At 40.4% G+C, this 15,193-nt stretch overlaps 1 protein-coding gene across 1 annotated transcript in view; it reads left to right on the forward strand.

Moving 5' to 3' along the window:
* Positions 1–4,785: 4,785 nt before the first annotated feature.
* Positions 4,786–15,193, forward strand: part of CNOT2 (CCR4-NOT transcription complex subunit 2) — a 180,270-nt gene continuing 169,862 nt past the window's right edge. Inside the window, 4 exon segments of the mRNA XM_072655367.1 lie at positions 4,786–5,228; positions 5,231–5,290; positions 5,292–5,382; positions 5,385–5,487. Of these exon segments, the coding sequence (XP_072511468.1) occupies positions 4,911–5,228; positions 5,231–5,290; positions 5,292–5,382; positions 5,385–5,487 (572 nt within the window). The 5' untranslated portion in view covers positions 4,786–4,910.

A 15,193-nucleotide genomic window follows, 5' to 3' on the forward strand; every position in this document is an offset into this window, starting at 1 on the left:
CACCAATTAACAGCTCCACCAACAACGCATTAGCTTGACTAAATGACAATTCCCATATCCCATATTTTGATATCTTTGCCAATTTGCTGGGTATGAGATGAAACTTCAGAGTTTGATCCATTTGTGTTTCTTTTATTTTTAGTGAACATTTTTTCATATGGTTAACAGTTTATAATTCTTTTGAGAAATGTCTGTTCATTTTTTTCATTGTTTCATGTTTTGACCATTTATCTATTGGCATCAACAGTCTCTCATTTTTTCTTTTGGTACTTATGATTTGTGAAGAATTCATTAAATAACGGATACTTCAAACTGTACCACAATGGCTGCCTTTCACGGAAAAGGAGAGTTTTGGGCAAGAATAAAACTATGGGGCAGAGTAACAGCATGGACTTTCTAAAGTGCTCCCACCAAGCCCAGTCAAATATCTTTAAAAAATCGCTCTAAACAAATTCTGGAACTGCAGAACCCACAGAATGACAGAGTGAAACAAATCTCTAGCCCATGACAGCCTGGAAGGTCGCTAGGAAGTGTCTATCATGCCACACTAGGAGCAAAGCAGAAGCCAGTGTGGGCCACGAGTGCACAGAGGGGAATTGAGCAGACCTTGGGGAGACTGAATCTCTTGCACCTGTGGCAGTTTCCAGACTTCAAGACCCCAAAAGGCCTAGGACAAATTGGAAAGTCAGTGAAAAAAGCATGTAGGATCAGTGTGGGAGAGTGGAGTGGTCTGGCCCCAGTCCCAGAGAGACAGAGGTAGAAGGGGGCAGAAGAACCCTCAGCAGCCAGAGCAGCAGCAGGGGCTGAGACAGCGACTGTTTCTGGAGCTCTAGGCCCACAGATTGTGGGGGAATCGATTTGCTGATAGTACAGCCCCCACCCCCACTGGAAGCAGAGGTCTACCTTAACAAAGAGCTCAAAAGTCAAGTAAATGGCTGGGGAAATGAGCAAAACTCGGAAAAAGAATGAGATTATAGAATCTTACTTTGGTGACAAGGAAGACCAAAGCATGCAAACAGAAGAAAATAAAGTCAAAGCTCCTCCATTCAAAGCCTCCAAGAAAAATATGAATTGGTCTCAGGGCATGGAAGAGCTCTAAAAAGATTTTGAAAATCAAGTAAGAGAAGTAGAGCAAAAATTGGGAAGAGAAATGAGAGTGCTGCAAGAAAATCATGAAAAAAGAGTCAACTGCTTGCTATAGGAGACCCAAAAAATTGCTGAAGAAAATAATACTTTAAAAAATAGACTAACCCAAATGGTAAAAGAAGTCCAAAAAGCCAATGAGGAGAAAAATGCTTTAAAAAGCAGAATTAGCCAAATGGAAAAGGAGATTCAAAAGTTCACAGAAGAAAATAATGCTTTAAAAACTAGAATGGAGCAGATGGAAGTTAATGACTTCATGAGAAACCAAGAAATTACAAGACAAAACCAGAAGAATGAAAAAATTGAAGACAATGTGAAATATTTCACCGGAAAAACAACTGAACTAGGAAAATAGATCCAGGAGAGAAAATTTAAAAATAATGGGGCTACCTGAAAGCCATGATGAAAAAAAGAGCCTAGACATCATCCTTCATGAAATTATTAAGGAAAACTGCTGCCCTGATATTCTAGAACCAGAGGATAAAATAAGTAATGAAAGAATCCACCAAACACCTCCTGAAAGAGATCTGAAAAGAAAAATCCTAGGAATATTGTAGCCAAATTCCAGAGTTCCCAGGTCAAGGAGAAAATATTGCAAGCAGCCAGAAAGAAACAATTCAAGTATTGTGGAAACACAATCAGGATAACACAAGATCTAGCAGCTTCTACATTAAGGGATCAAAGGGCTTGGAATATGATATTCCAGAAGTCAAAGGAACTAGGATTAAAAGAAACACTTATCCAGCAAAACTGAGTATAATACTTCAGGGGAAAAAGTGGTTATTCAATGAAATAGAGGACTTTCAAACATTCTTGATGAAAAGACCGGAGCTGAATAGAAAATCTGACTTTCAAACTCAAGAATCAAGAGAAGCATGAAAAGGTAAACAGGAAAGAGAAATAAGGGACTTACTAAAGTTGAACTCTTTACACTCCTACATGTAAAGATAATATTTGTAACTCTTAATACTTTTCTCAGTATTCGGGTAGTTGGAGGGGATATATACATATAGACAAGAGGGTACAGGGTGAGTTGAATGGGAGGGGATGATATCTACAAAAATAAAATTAAGGGGTGAGAGCGGAATATATTGGGAGGAGAAAGGGAAAAATGGAATGGGGCAAATTGTCTCTCATAAAAGAGGCAAGAAAAAGCTTTTTCAGTGGAGGGGAAAAGGGGGGAGGTGAGAGGGAAAAAGTGAAGCTTATTCTCATCACATTTGGCACACTCAATTTGACATGAACATCTATCTTATACTACAGGAAAGTAGGAGAGAAGGGGATAAGTGGGGTGTGGGGGGATGATAGAAGGGAGGGCAAATGGGAGGAGGGAGTAATTATAAGTAAACACTTTCGGGGAGGGACAAGGACAAAAGAGAGAACAGAATAGGTGACAAGATAGGATGGAGGGAAATATAGTTAGTCTTTCACAAAGTGACTATTACGGAAGTCTTTTGCATTAACTACACTTGTATAGCCTATACTGAATTGCTTGCTTTCGCAGTGAGGATGTGTGGGGAGGGAGGAAGGAAGAGAAGCTGGAACTCAAAGACTTAGGAACGAATGCTGAGAACTGTTTTTGCATGTAACTGGGAAATACAGGTAATAGGGTACAGAAATCTGTCTTGCCCTACAAGAAAAGAGAGAAGATGGAGATAAGGGAAGGGAGGAGTGTGATAGAAGAGAGGGCAGACTGGGGGAAGGGGTAATCAGAATGCACATGGGGGGAGGGGAGAGATGGGGAGAAAATTTGGAACTAAAAATCTTGTGGAAATGAATGTTGAAAACTAAAAATAAATAAAGAATAAAACTATGGTAAATGAAATTTTAAGTTTCATAGTAATCTCTACAGTTTCTCCTACTGACTAATAAAGTCAATGAACGAAATGAGAATTGAGAAGAGGGATGGCCATGTCTATCTCTGTATCCCCAACACTAAGTCTAGTGCCCAGGACATAGGAGGCACTTAACTATTAATAGGGATAAGGACTAAACTTGTGATTTTGTTGGTAGTCATTCAACAAGCATTTATTAAACACTTATTTTGTGCTAGGAACATAAAAAGAAAGGTAAAAAAATAGTCCCTGTCCTCAAGAAGCATACATTCAAATTGGAAAGATAACATGTAAATCTGTAGATACATAGAAGACACATACAGAGTAGATGAAGGTAATTTGAAAGCAGAATGCATCAGCAGTGAGGGTGATCAAGGGAAAGTAACCTGTACAAGATGAGATATAAGCAGAAAGACGAAGGAAACTAGGGAAAACAAAAGATGGAGATTAGAGGGTAGTGCCATCTAAGGAACTCCCAGAGGTGGAATGCCATGGTAGAGAGGGCATCAGACCAACTAGGGCTCAAATCCTAGGCATGTAAACCTGGGCAAATCATTTCACCTCTCTCCTGTTTCTTTATCTGTAAAACCTGTGATATGGACTCGATGGGCTCCAAGGCTTCTTCTAGCTCTGAAGTTATAATACAACAATTTCAGACCAACCATTTACCAAAGCATGGGTGAACCTTTCCTCCACCAGAAAGTCTTGAAGAGCAGCCTAGAGCACTATGTAAACAAGGGCCTAAATCCTTCTTCACCAGCAAACAGGAACTAGCAGTTACAATGCTGTCACAGAATCAAGGAAGTGGTTGTGGTGAGTTGGAAGAGGCACATACCCATTTGTATGTTTTAAAAGCAAACCATCTTCCATACATACATTTACTGGGGCTATGGCATTGAGGGGCACTGCACATATACAGTGCTTGAGCTTAATTTCGTCAGCTTAATTATGCATGCCTCCTCCATGTTTGTGAATGACTTTCAATCACATCTTTAATCTCTGTATCCCAGAGTCACATAGTCAGTATGTGTCAGCAGCAGCACTTGAATTCAGATCTTTCTGGCTCCAGGGCCAGCTTTCTATCCTTGACTGTGGAATTAACTTCCAACTTTTTTGTAAAACAGAGAGATAACCCAGTGCTAAATAATGCCAAATTGTTTTCTTTTAAACTGTTTTGCCTGTGTCGATATAGTTATAAAATATATGTATAGACAACAGGGGTTGATTTGGCCTCTCTTTGTATCCCCAGAGCTGAGCACTGTGCCAGGCACATAGTAGGTTCTTAATAAGCACTTGCTGATAAAGTAAAAGGGAACTTTTTTTTCTGACCTGAGTTCAAATCCAGCCTTCCTAACTCTGGACAAGTCACTTTAAATCTGTCTCAATTTCCTCAAGTGTAAAGTGGGGATAATAACTGCACCTGCCTCGCAGGATTGTTGCGAGGATCAAATGAGATCATATTTGTAAAGTATCTGGCACACAGTAAGCACTATATAAATGTTGGCTAATCTTGTTATTCTGAGATAAGATCTATAGGCTTTACCAAATGGTGTGCGTGACACACACAAAAAGTAGGAGCTTAATAAATGCTTTTTCCTTCCCTTGCAATGGAACCTGGTTAGGATGATACTGGAGGCTCCAAGGATTCTAGGAAGCCCGGCTCTCGTGAACTTTTACCGGAGTAAGACTGTTTTAATTCAAACGAGGTCGTACTGGGAGGACTCCAGTTCAGGGTGGGCGGGCACTTCACCTCCGGGGGCTGTAAAAAGCCCACGCTCAGTCCAAAAATAGATAAATAAGTAAGAGCCAAGCCAAACCTGGGGTGGGGGTGCAGGGTTTCAGCAGAGGAGATGCAAAAGCCACCCTCCGGGGAGGAAATGGAGACTCACTCGGGAAGGAGGCCGGCGCTGCGCTGGCAGGCCCGGGAGGAGGATGCCCGGGCACCGGAGGAGGGCCCGCGGCTTGGCCAGCTCCCGGGCGACGCGGAGGAGGGGCGGCAGGCGGGCCCCGGCGGAGGCAGCGACGGCGCCCTGCGCTCCGCGGCCCTGCCCGCGGGGGGCGGTAGCGGCCGGCAGCGGCGGAGTCGGCGCGGCCCCCGCTGCGCTCGCTGTAACGGCCACGGGCGGCAGAGGCGGCGGCAGAGGCGGCGGCGGCGGCGGCCGCCCAGGAAGGCGGGAGCGAGAGGCATCGGCCTCGGCGGGGGGCGGTGTGTGCGCGCGCGTGGGATGATGCCACCCCTCCCCCTCTCCACACACACGCACACGCACACACACCCGACCCCACCGCGGCACGCGACGGCGACTCCCCCCCCTACCCACAGACCCCCTCCGGCCCGTACCGTCCCGGAGCACTACAACCGCAGCTCCTGCCACCCGCCACCCCCTCCGAGCTGAGCCCGAGCGGCGGGGGGGGGTCACGGCGGAGGTCAAAGGGTAAAGGTCTTGCTCCCAGCAGCCTCCGCGGTTGATACGTCGCCATCTTGGATCCGCGGGACAAGAAAATTCATGCGGTGAGTTTTTGGCAATTTTTCGGAAGTCTGGCGGCGGGGCGCGCGGCGGGGGCGGCGGATCCGGGGTCCCCGCGAGGCGGGGGAAGGCTCCGGGGCCGGTCCGGTCGCGCCAGGGGTCCGTGGGCAGCGTCCCGGTCCGCCGCTTCCCGTTGCTTTTGTCTCGGCTCCAATCGAGAGAGGGAGAGAGAGCGGAGCGGGCGGGGAGGGGGGGCGGCGGCGGTGGAGGGAGGGAGGAGGGAGGGAGCGGGGTGGGGGGTGGGGAGGGGGGACGGGACGTAAAGCGTCGCTCGATCCGGCCCGCGGCGGCGGCAGCTCCGGCTCCCGAGCCTCCCAGGCCTGGGCCATCCGGCAGCGGCGGAGGCAGCCCGGCTCCCCAGCTCCTCCAGGCGCCTGCCCGCCAGCTGGCGCGGACGAACCTCCGCGGGGGCCGCCGCTGCCGCTGCCGCTGCCGCCCCGACAAGAGGAGGAGGAGGAGGCGGCGACGACTCGGCAGCCCGGGTCCCGCTCCGCTCCGGCGCCGCCTCCATCTCCTCTCGCTGCCGCTGCCGCTGCCGCCGCCGCCGCCGCCGTGTCGGGCCCAGTCGTCCGTCCGCTCTTCTGCTGCTGCTTGTGTCCGGAGGCAGCGTGGGGGGCTCGGAGGGTGGGTAACGGGCCTCGCTCGGGTCGCCTCCGGGCCTGAGGGCAGCGGGAGGGGGGCACGATCGCGGCGGGAGGGGAGGTTACGGGAGGGCGCCCGGGATGCCAGGACGGATGATGCTTCGGCCTCCCCGGGGCAGCCCGAAGGCGAGCGAGCGAGGGAGCGCGGACCCCCGCCCGCACCGAGCCTCAGCGCCCCGCTCCAGGGGCTCCCGCCGCCGCTGCCGCCGTGTCCGTTTCCACTTCCGCCGGGGCCTCCCCGACTGCTCCGGGCTCCGGGCTCCGGGCTCCCTTGAAAGTTTCAGCCAAAAAAGAGCCAAGAGGACGGGAGAGGCCAGTCTGGGAATCCGATGGAGGCCCTGGGGCCGGTCCAGGACCCCGCCTCCTGCAACCCCGCCTCCCCCTCCAGATAACTTCCGATGGGAAGTTTGTTTGCAAAAGCATTCCTTGGCTTTTAGATTTTGTACTCCGAAGAGGCCCGTGAGGACTGCTGCACCAACCCTACCGCTGTCCGTAGGAGATGCACCCCAATACCCCTGCCCCGGGTGTCCCGTCAGTCTCCTTGTCCTGCAAGTGCCAGGGGCCATCCCCACTTCCCATCATCCAGTAGATGGAGATCGACAGTAGCGTTCTGGTTCCCATTCTTGATTGCTCGGAGCGTTTCGTGCAAGTTAATTCTCCAGATACCTATACTTAGGTACCTTACTACACAGCACAAAGGACTGAAAGTGAAGTCCTTGGGTTCCTAACTGCAGAAGCATCTGCTGGTGAAGAAGGCCTGCATAGGGTGGCTTAGAGTTGAACACTTCTGGTGCCATTGCAAGACGTTCTGGAATGAGTTCCACTGTTAGCTTGCTTTTAAACAAGAACAAAAACAGACCGTAGTTGAGACTCTAAATCTTCTTTCCTGGGGTTTACTCCTCAAATGATTTCACAGTTCCATTTTAGTTTGTATGTTACAGAGTTTGCTATGTTTTATGATAAGTATTGCCAAAATCCTCCAAAAGTGGTGACATGAAAGAGGTGTCATTTGCAGTATTTGAAGGCATCTCTCTACCTTAATATGAAGAGTTGATCAAGAATAAATACGAAAGGTTGATTTTTCGAGTTTTAGTTTCATTTAAGTGGCTCTTTTTAATGGTTGAAGGGAGAACATTTGTGTACTCTGTACGTTGTACCACTCTACTGGAGCAGTTACCTTTAGTGTATATTTGGAAATGACTTAAATGAACCCAACAGAGAAAGAGGAGAATACTCTTTTTGCAGCTGAAATTCATAAGAAAGTTCTCTAAAGGTTTAAATTCAACATAGCCTTTGTAGGATTACCTTTCACTTTTACTGGAAATTCTCTTTTATGAAATAAAGAATTGATTCAGTAATGGTAGTAGATAGTGCAAGTGTTAGTGTTTAGTTTAATTTTCAGTTTCATTATTTCACTTTATTAAAAATTGCTTTTAATTTCTTAACAGGTTTTCAGGGTACCTTATTTATAATTACTTCTGTAAATTCCTTCCCATTTTGAAACAGGAAGTGAGTTGTAGTTCATATTTTTACATCTGTTGTGATGCTTCAGTAAATAAGTTAATTTAAGCATTATTTTTTGGCAGACTCCTTTCATTCTGACTACTGTTTTCAGAGATGTCTGTAAACTACTTCTGATTTTTCTGGGGGAGGGGGAGGTGAGAGTTTACTATGTTTTCAGCCAATCAATATAACCTTTCTATTTTCAGTTTCTATGCCACTTGAGTTTCACCAGACTGGTGGAAAGATGAGGCTAGAAATATAGTGTAGTTTAGTGAAAGGACATGGGACCAGGATTCAGAAGCTTGGGTTCTAGGCTCTCCTTTTCTGCTTTTTGGGATTCCCTGAAGTTGGACTAGCCACTTAATCTGAGAGACTCAGTTTCTTAATCTGTAAAATAATATCCTAACCCAGATTTTAGAGATTTTGTGACGATCAATTGAGGTGATATGTGAAAATATTCTTTAAGTTATAAATTGCCATACCAATATATGGTGTTTTTGTTACCATAGAAATAGGAGTGAACTATCTTTTTAAAGCATTTTAATAATGCTTCAGTTGCTGTTTAAAAATGTAATAACCAACTTATAATATAGGATATTTTTCTTTCATGGAGTGCTAACACAATAGGGTAGAATTCATGAAAAGTTAATGAACTTATAACTCCTATTTTTTTTTTTTATTTTAGGACCCTGGAACAACCTGAGCGTTCAAAATTTACCTTAAAAAAAATACTTTGGAGGTTTAAAGACCTAATGTACCTGAAAATGTTCTTATGGAAATAAGCAAATAACTTGAGATTTTTGAATAGATTTCTTTAGAGGTATTTCTGAAGCCCAGGTTTTTTGCTTTTTATTTGTTTAGTAAATACTGTTATCAAAACAAATTTATTCTTAGGCCCTAAGTAAAGCGTAAATACATATATATCAGTGACTTTTTGCGGCTTTTCACCACTCATGGAAAGTCTTAAGTTGACCCTATTTAGTATTTGTTAATATGCTTTACAAATTATCTAATGGCACAGTGCATAATGTAAAGATGTATAATGATATAGATGTATGAGTAAATTTAAATGCAGACTTTATGTCTGGAAGATAATGTGTGCTGACAGGAAAAGGCTTTTGTACCACTTAAAAAAAAAGTTAAGTGGTAGTATTGGTGTTTTGAAATGTGTTCAGCCTTTTGTGTCATTTAGATTATAGCACGTCTACTTTCTAATGATCTCTCATTTAAAAATAGACTTTGGAAGATTATTTTTATTTACCCAAATAGGCATTTAAGACTGTTACAGAAATGGTGATAAAGTGTTAGATAGTGAACGATCACAACATATGTTTATGATTTTAGTTGTTACCTAAGTCTAATGATTTTTCATTCAAAGAAGCAAGATTAAAAAAGATAATGGTGAGTTCAGAGTTATTCTAAGTGGCACTAGAATGTTCATCACATATAATCCTGATAACATTTATTTTACAATGAGAAGGTTATTCCCATTGAGAATCCAAATGAACCATCAAAACAAATTTCCCAAAGCTAGACCTTATTTTAGGTATAACATTTGGGAATTAAATTCAAGATGATTTGTGATGTATACTAGATAAATTTTATTTTTATTTTTACACAGAACAGAAAAAGAGAACTGTATATGGAATTGTGAATCTGTACTACTTACTACTTTTTTTAGTATGAATTCCAACATTGCTTAGCTTGTATGTGTCCTTTTCTGTCTTTCCACTCTTTTCTGTTTTTATGTTTTTCAGGTGATTCATTGATTCCCTTTTTGGGGGAGTAGGGGAGACAATCACTATCATTTCTCCCCACAACATTCCCCAATTCTTCCTCTCTGACACCACCAAGAAAGTCCTTCCTTATAACAAGTATAACCACATAAAACAAAATCACACATTGGTAATATCTGAAAACATGTGCCTCATTTTTACCTGTATACCTATCATTATGTCAAGAGGTGAGAATCATGATTCATCATCAGTATTCTGGAGTCATGATTGTTCATTGTGTTGATCATAGTTCTTAAGCCCTTCACAGTTGTATTCCTTTACAGTGTTGTGGTCATGTAAATTGTTCTTCTAGTTTTGTTCACTTCCTTTAACATCAGTTCTTGCAAGTCCTCCTAGATTTATAGATAGATTTTAGAAGCAGATGTGGCCAAATTGATGATATTTCGGACAGTTAAAACATTATGGTAATACATTTCTAATTCATTTTGCAACTTTTCCTTGATGGTACTGATCGCCTTCCCATCTCTAAATAACACTTGTTTCTCTTTTGGTTTGGCTTTCTTTTTGGCTTGGCATAATTTGATTTGTTACCCCCTTGAAGTCCCTATTATGTAAACCATACTCTGTGTGTGTGTGTGTGTGTGTGTGTCTGTCTGTCTGTCTGTCTGTCTGTCTGTATGTGTCTGTGTGTATATGTTTTAACTTGTCTGTATCACTCATAATAGGAAGGAAGCAGATTTGAAATGCTAAATACACACAGAGTTTCCTTACATATTGATGAGGTTCTATACGCACTGTAGAATCAAATCCATTGGATTGTCATTTTAAAAAAAGTTTTATGGCTGCTTATATCATAGTTACACCCAGTTATTTTTATGACATTGCTTATGTTGGATTTTCCATCCCCAGTTGATTTTTCCTTTGTAACAGAGGAAAACAGCTAAGCTTCTGATAACATATGCAGCATTCCATATCTGTACTTCCCAACTTCTGTATTAAGAAGAGAGAAGTTTGTTTCAATATTTGTTTTCTAGGAGCAGTTTTGGTCTTTATGAATAATATGATTTTGTGTTTTAGTGTTGTTTTCATGTACTTTATTGTGGTAACTGTATATGCTTTTGTGGTTCAGCTTTATTGATTCTTCTTCTGTTAATACAAGATTTCCCATGTTTCTTTGACTTCCTCATATTTGTTGCTTCCTATGATGCAATTATTCACACATTCATGTGCCACAATTTGTTCAGCCATTCCATCAGTGATAGTTGATTGACTAAGATATTTATAAAATATCTTAGTATGCTACAGGCACCATACTATAGATCTACAGAAACAAAAATGAAATATTCCCTGATCTCAGGGAGCTTATTTTCTATGGGAAGGAGATGACAATAGATATATAAGTATGTAAAGACGTGGTTATTTTTTCCTAGCGTTTGTTGTCAGCATTTAACTTAGCAAAAATCAGAGTATATTACCCTACGCATGATTTATTCATCTTACAGTGTTAGGAAATGGGGCTATAAATATAGGAGAGCTTTCTTTTATTTTCAGATCATTTCATTTATTCATTTAGCACACATTTATTGAACTTTGGAGACATGAACATAACAAAGTTTTTTTCCTCAAGTATCTTAGTGATCTAATTGAAGATTTGTACACAAATAAGTTTATTAACGAGGTGTAGACTATAATGAGTATCATAAGGAAGATTGCATCGGGATGCTGTGGGAGTTCTGAAGAGAGCTATCCTTATCTCATTTGTGACCTAAGGTAAAGCTTCATGGAGGAAGTGGCCTTTGAAATGCCCCTTATAGGATGAATCTCTGCATTTTTTATTTTATTATTATGAATGTGAGTACATCAACAAACAACATTTCTGTAGATGAGAACAAAAAATGATTATCTATGACACTGTAACTGTATTACTTGCTTTTTTAAAAGTATGTTAATACACTTCATTGTGATTCTAAAACTGCTCTGCTTATCTGCTTCATCTCTGATTTTTTAAAAAATTTCATTCATGCTCTTCTTTTTTTGGTATCACTATCACTATCTTTGCCAATAAATTTCTCCACCCCTCCTATAAGGGTAATAAATCAAAACAAAATACACATTTTGTCTAAAAGTCTCATTTTTGCACTTCTAATCCATCTCTCCTAAGAGATGGGAAGCACTATTCATCATCAGTCTTTTAGTGTCCTCTTTGGTCATGGCATTGTTCATAATTCTTAAGTCTTTTATAGTTGTTTTCCTTTACAAAGTTGTAATCATTATACATGTATTGTTTTTCTGTTCTTGTACATTTCACTCAGCATTGGTTAGTTTTTTAAACATAAATTTTTATTGATATTTTAAAGTATTACCCGTTTCCTTTTGTATTGTCCACCCCTATCCAAAAAGCTATTTTTCACGATAAAGAATTAAAAAGAGGAAGGGAAAAAGTTCAGTAAAACTAAACTGTAAAAAAAGTCCTATATGTTCATATGAAATGCATATATTATGCACTGCACAGCTGTGGTCTTACCATCTCTGCAAAGAAGCAAGAGGATGTGTTTTCTCACACCTTGTGTTTGAGGCCAAACTTAGTCATAATCTCTCAGTATTCATTTTTGATTATTTTGTTGTTGTTTCTGTTGTTCTCATTGTGTATATTGTTTTCTTGATTTTGTTTATTTCATTTTCCATCAGGTGTCATGGAAGTCTTTCCATGCTTATCTGTTTGTCATGCTTATCATTTCTTAGATTAAAGCAGTATTTCATTGCCTTTGTGTACCATGACTTGCTTAAGTGTTTTTGAGTCAACATATATCTACTTTGTTTCCACTTCTTGGCTACTGAAAAAAGTTGCTGCTATAAATGTTTTGCTATATGTGTGGATTCTTTTTGTCATTGTCCTCCTCAAGATACATGCCTGGCAATGAAATCTCTGGGTCAAAGGATTTGGGCATTTTAGTTACTTTATTAGAATAATCCCAAATTATTTTCCTAAGTGGTTGGACCAGTTCATCATACCACCAGCAGTATATTAGTGTGCTCTCTGTATCAGGTCATTCATTCAAGTCTTACTAGGCTTCTCTAAATGTTTTCTTATTATTTCTTACTACAAAGTAATATTATTCCTTTACATCCACAATTTGTTTATTCCCCAATGATGGGCATCTACTTTGATTACAGTTTTTTGCTTTCTACTTTTCTCTTGACACCTTTGTTTTCATTTCAGTTTCTTTTCAGCTCTGGCTTTTTCATTGGGAATCCTTGAAAGTCCTTTACTTTATTAAAGATCCATTTTCTCCCTTACCCAGTAAGATTATACTGAGTTTTTAAATTATTCTTGGTTGTAATTTGGTTGTAAGTCTTTCTCGTTTGCCTTTTGTAATGTTGTATTCTAAGATTTTTTCCCCCTCCTTTATAGTAGTTACAACATAGTCTTGTGTAATCTTGAGTGTGATTCCTTCCTTAGTACTTGTACTCTTGTTTTTAGATTCTTGATTTTTTTCCCTTTTGTCTTAGGTCTCAAATTGACTCTCTGTTTTGGTTATAACATTCCTGGGAGTTTTCAGTTTAAGATTTCTTTCAGTAGGTAAAATGGTGAATTCTTTCTCTTTTTACTTTGCCTTCTGATTTCAATGGATTTGGTCAGTTTTCTTGAAATAGGTTATTCAGAGTTTTTATTTGATTGTGACTTTCGGAGAGCCTGTTGCTTCTTAAATTTTCTCTTGTTTTATGTGTAAATTTTTCATAGTAAATATTGTACATCTTTTTTTAAGCCCTTTATTTTGTTCGAATATTTCTTAACTCATGGAGTTATTGGGTTCTGATTGTTTTCTAAGAAACCTGGTACTTCAGTCAAGTTTCATGGCTTATAGTCTAAATTATTTATTTTCCTTTCAGTTTTTTTCCTCTGGCATTTTAATTTCAATTGTAATTTCATTTTCAAATCAGTTTCGTTTTTTGTAGCCATTTTTTGTGGTCCTTGTGGCTAGACATCTTTTCTGACTCTTCATGTACTTGTGGAGTTCCTTTTTTTTTTTTTAATCTGGGAATATGCGCACAGACACGTTAAATCCATAGTGTATCTACTGGGTTTGTTGATTTTTTTCCCCCCCCTAAATTATTTAATCATGTTTTCCCTGGCAAGGATCCTTTTTTCAGCACTTGCAGGTTCAGGCCTGATTACCATGACTTGAACTCACTTCCTTAGTGTGAACTTTTTTCTGTTCTCTGTTGGGTTTTAGCTTTCTTTCAGCGTAATTCCTGACTGGATGGAGGAACATACTTAGGTTATCTTTGGTTTTCTTTTCTTTTCTTTTTTTTTCAAAGATATAGGATCCTCTACAACCTTCTTATCACTATCTTAATTGGAAATGTGAGATGAGGGAGCAAGAAGCAATCATCTAGCTAAATCAGGGGTTCTTAACCTTTTCATATGTCATAGGACCCTTTGGCAGTTTAGTGAAGGCTATGGATCCTTTTTCAGGATAATGTTGTTGAATTCATAAAACAAAATACATAGAATCTTAAAGGAAACCAACTATATTGCAATACAGTTATCAAAACATCTTTTTAAAAACTTTACAAACCCCAGGTAAAGAATGTCTGCTCCAAATGCTCAAACTTATTTCAAACTTATTTTGAGAATGACATTTGAAAGATAAATCCTTTACTTCCTTGTCTTCCTAAATAAAGCATGCTAAGTATAATTTAACATTTCCTTGATAATTCAAGATTACGATCGCAAACACCAGTATTTTGTTGTAATGAAGTGATTATATATATATGTATGGTCAGGTATTACTAAGGTGTTTGTCATTTGACTGAGGTTATTTGTCTGTCCTACTTTGGGTAGAATACTATGCTTTTAGTCTTTGACCTTTGATAGTTTTTTCCTATTTATTTCTTCCATATTATTGCTCTTTGTTACTTTCTTCGCACATGCCATCAACAGTCCCCTGATTCCTTCCTCTCTCCCATTTTAATTTCCCCATCTGTTTATTTGTGGACTGGAAAAACATAATTGGGTTACACACAAGTTACTACTTGTTTGTAAGGTAAGAGTATATTGGAGGAGTTGAGGTGTTTTCTTAGGAGTAAAAAGCATCGTCTTCTACCACTTGGACTTTGTGACATGTCCACATATCTTATTTGCATCTGTGTTCTTGGCTATGAATGTAGTTGAAGTTATTACACGAGTGACTTGAATAAAGGAGTCATTACTGTAATGGACATTTATATAGCAGTGTATAGTTGGTAGTGCTTTACAAAAAATATCCTTGTGATTTCTTTTTTTTTTTAGATACGTGGAAACCAAGTGAGGTTAAGAGAGTCTTATACATAGAGGGTGATGAGAATCATATTCTGACAATATTACATTTTTCAACTTTGTCTGCTTTTATAATTTGAAACAATTTTTGCTTATCTTTTTCAGTCATTGTTTCTGTAACTTAAAACTGCAAAGTTGATGAAAGGTAAATATTAATTTGGTAATGATAATTTTATTATATAGCATGGCATAGCTGATAATAGCTTGTAGCTGGGGAAATGTTTTATCCTCCAGATGGAATGTAAGTTTCTTGAGGACAGGCATCATTTCACTTTTGTGTTTGTTTCTTCACCTACATTCTTCTCCCCTTCCTGGTTTACAGTAATCATGTAATAAATGCCTGTTGATTGGTTAATAGTGTTTAGAATACTGTATTTGGAGTTATGAATAGATGGATTTGAATCCAGTTTCTGGTTATTTCCTAGTGAACATTGGCAAACTGCTTAATATGGCTGAGCCTCCGTTTCCTCATCTGTATAAATGAGGATGT

Source organism: Notamacropus eugenii, chromosome 3, assembly GCF_028372415.1.
Source record: "Notamacropus eugenii isolate mMacEug1 chromosome 3, mMacEug1.pri_v2, whole genome shotgun sequence".
NCBI lineage: Eukaryota > Metazoa > Chordata > Mammalia > Diprotodontia > Macropodidae > Notamacropus > Notamacropus eugenii.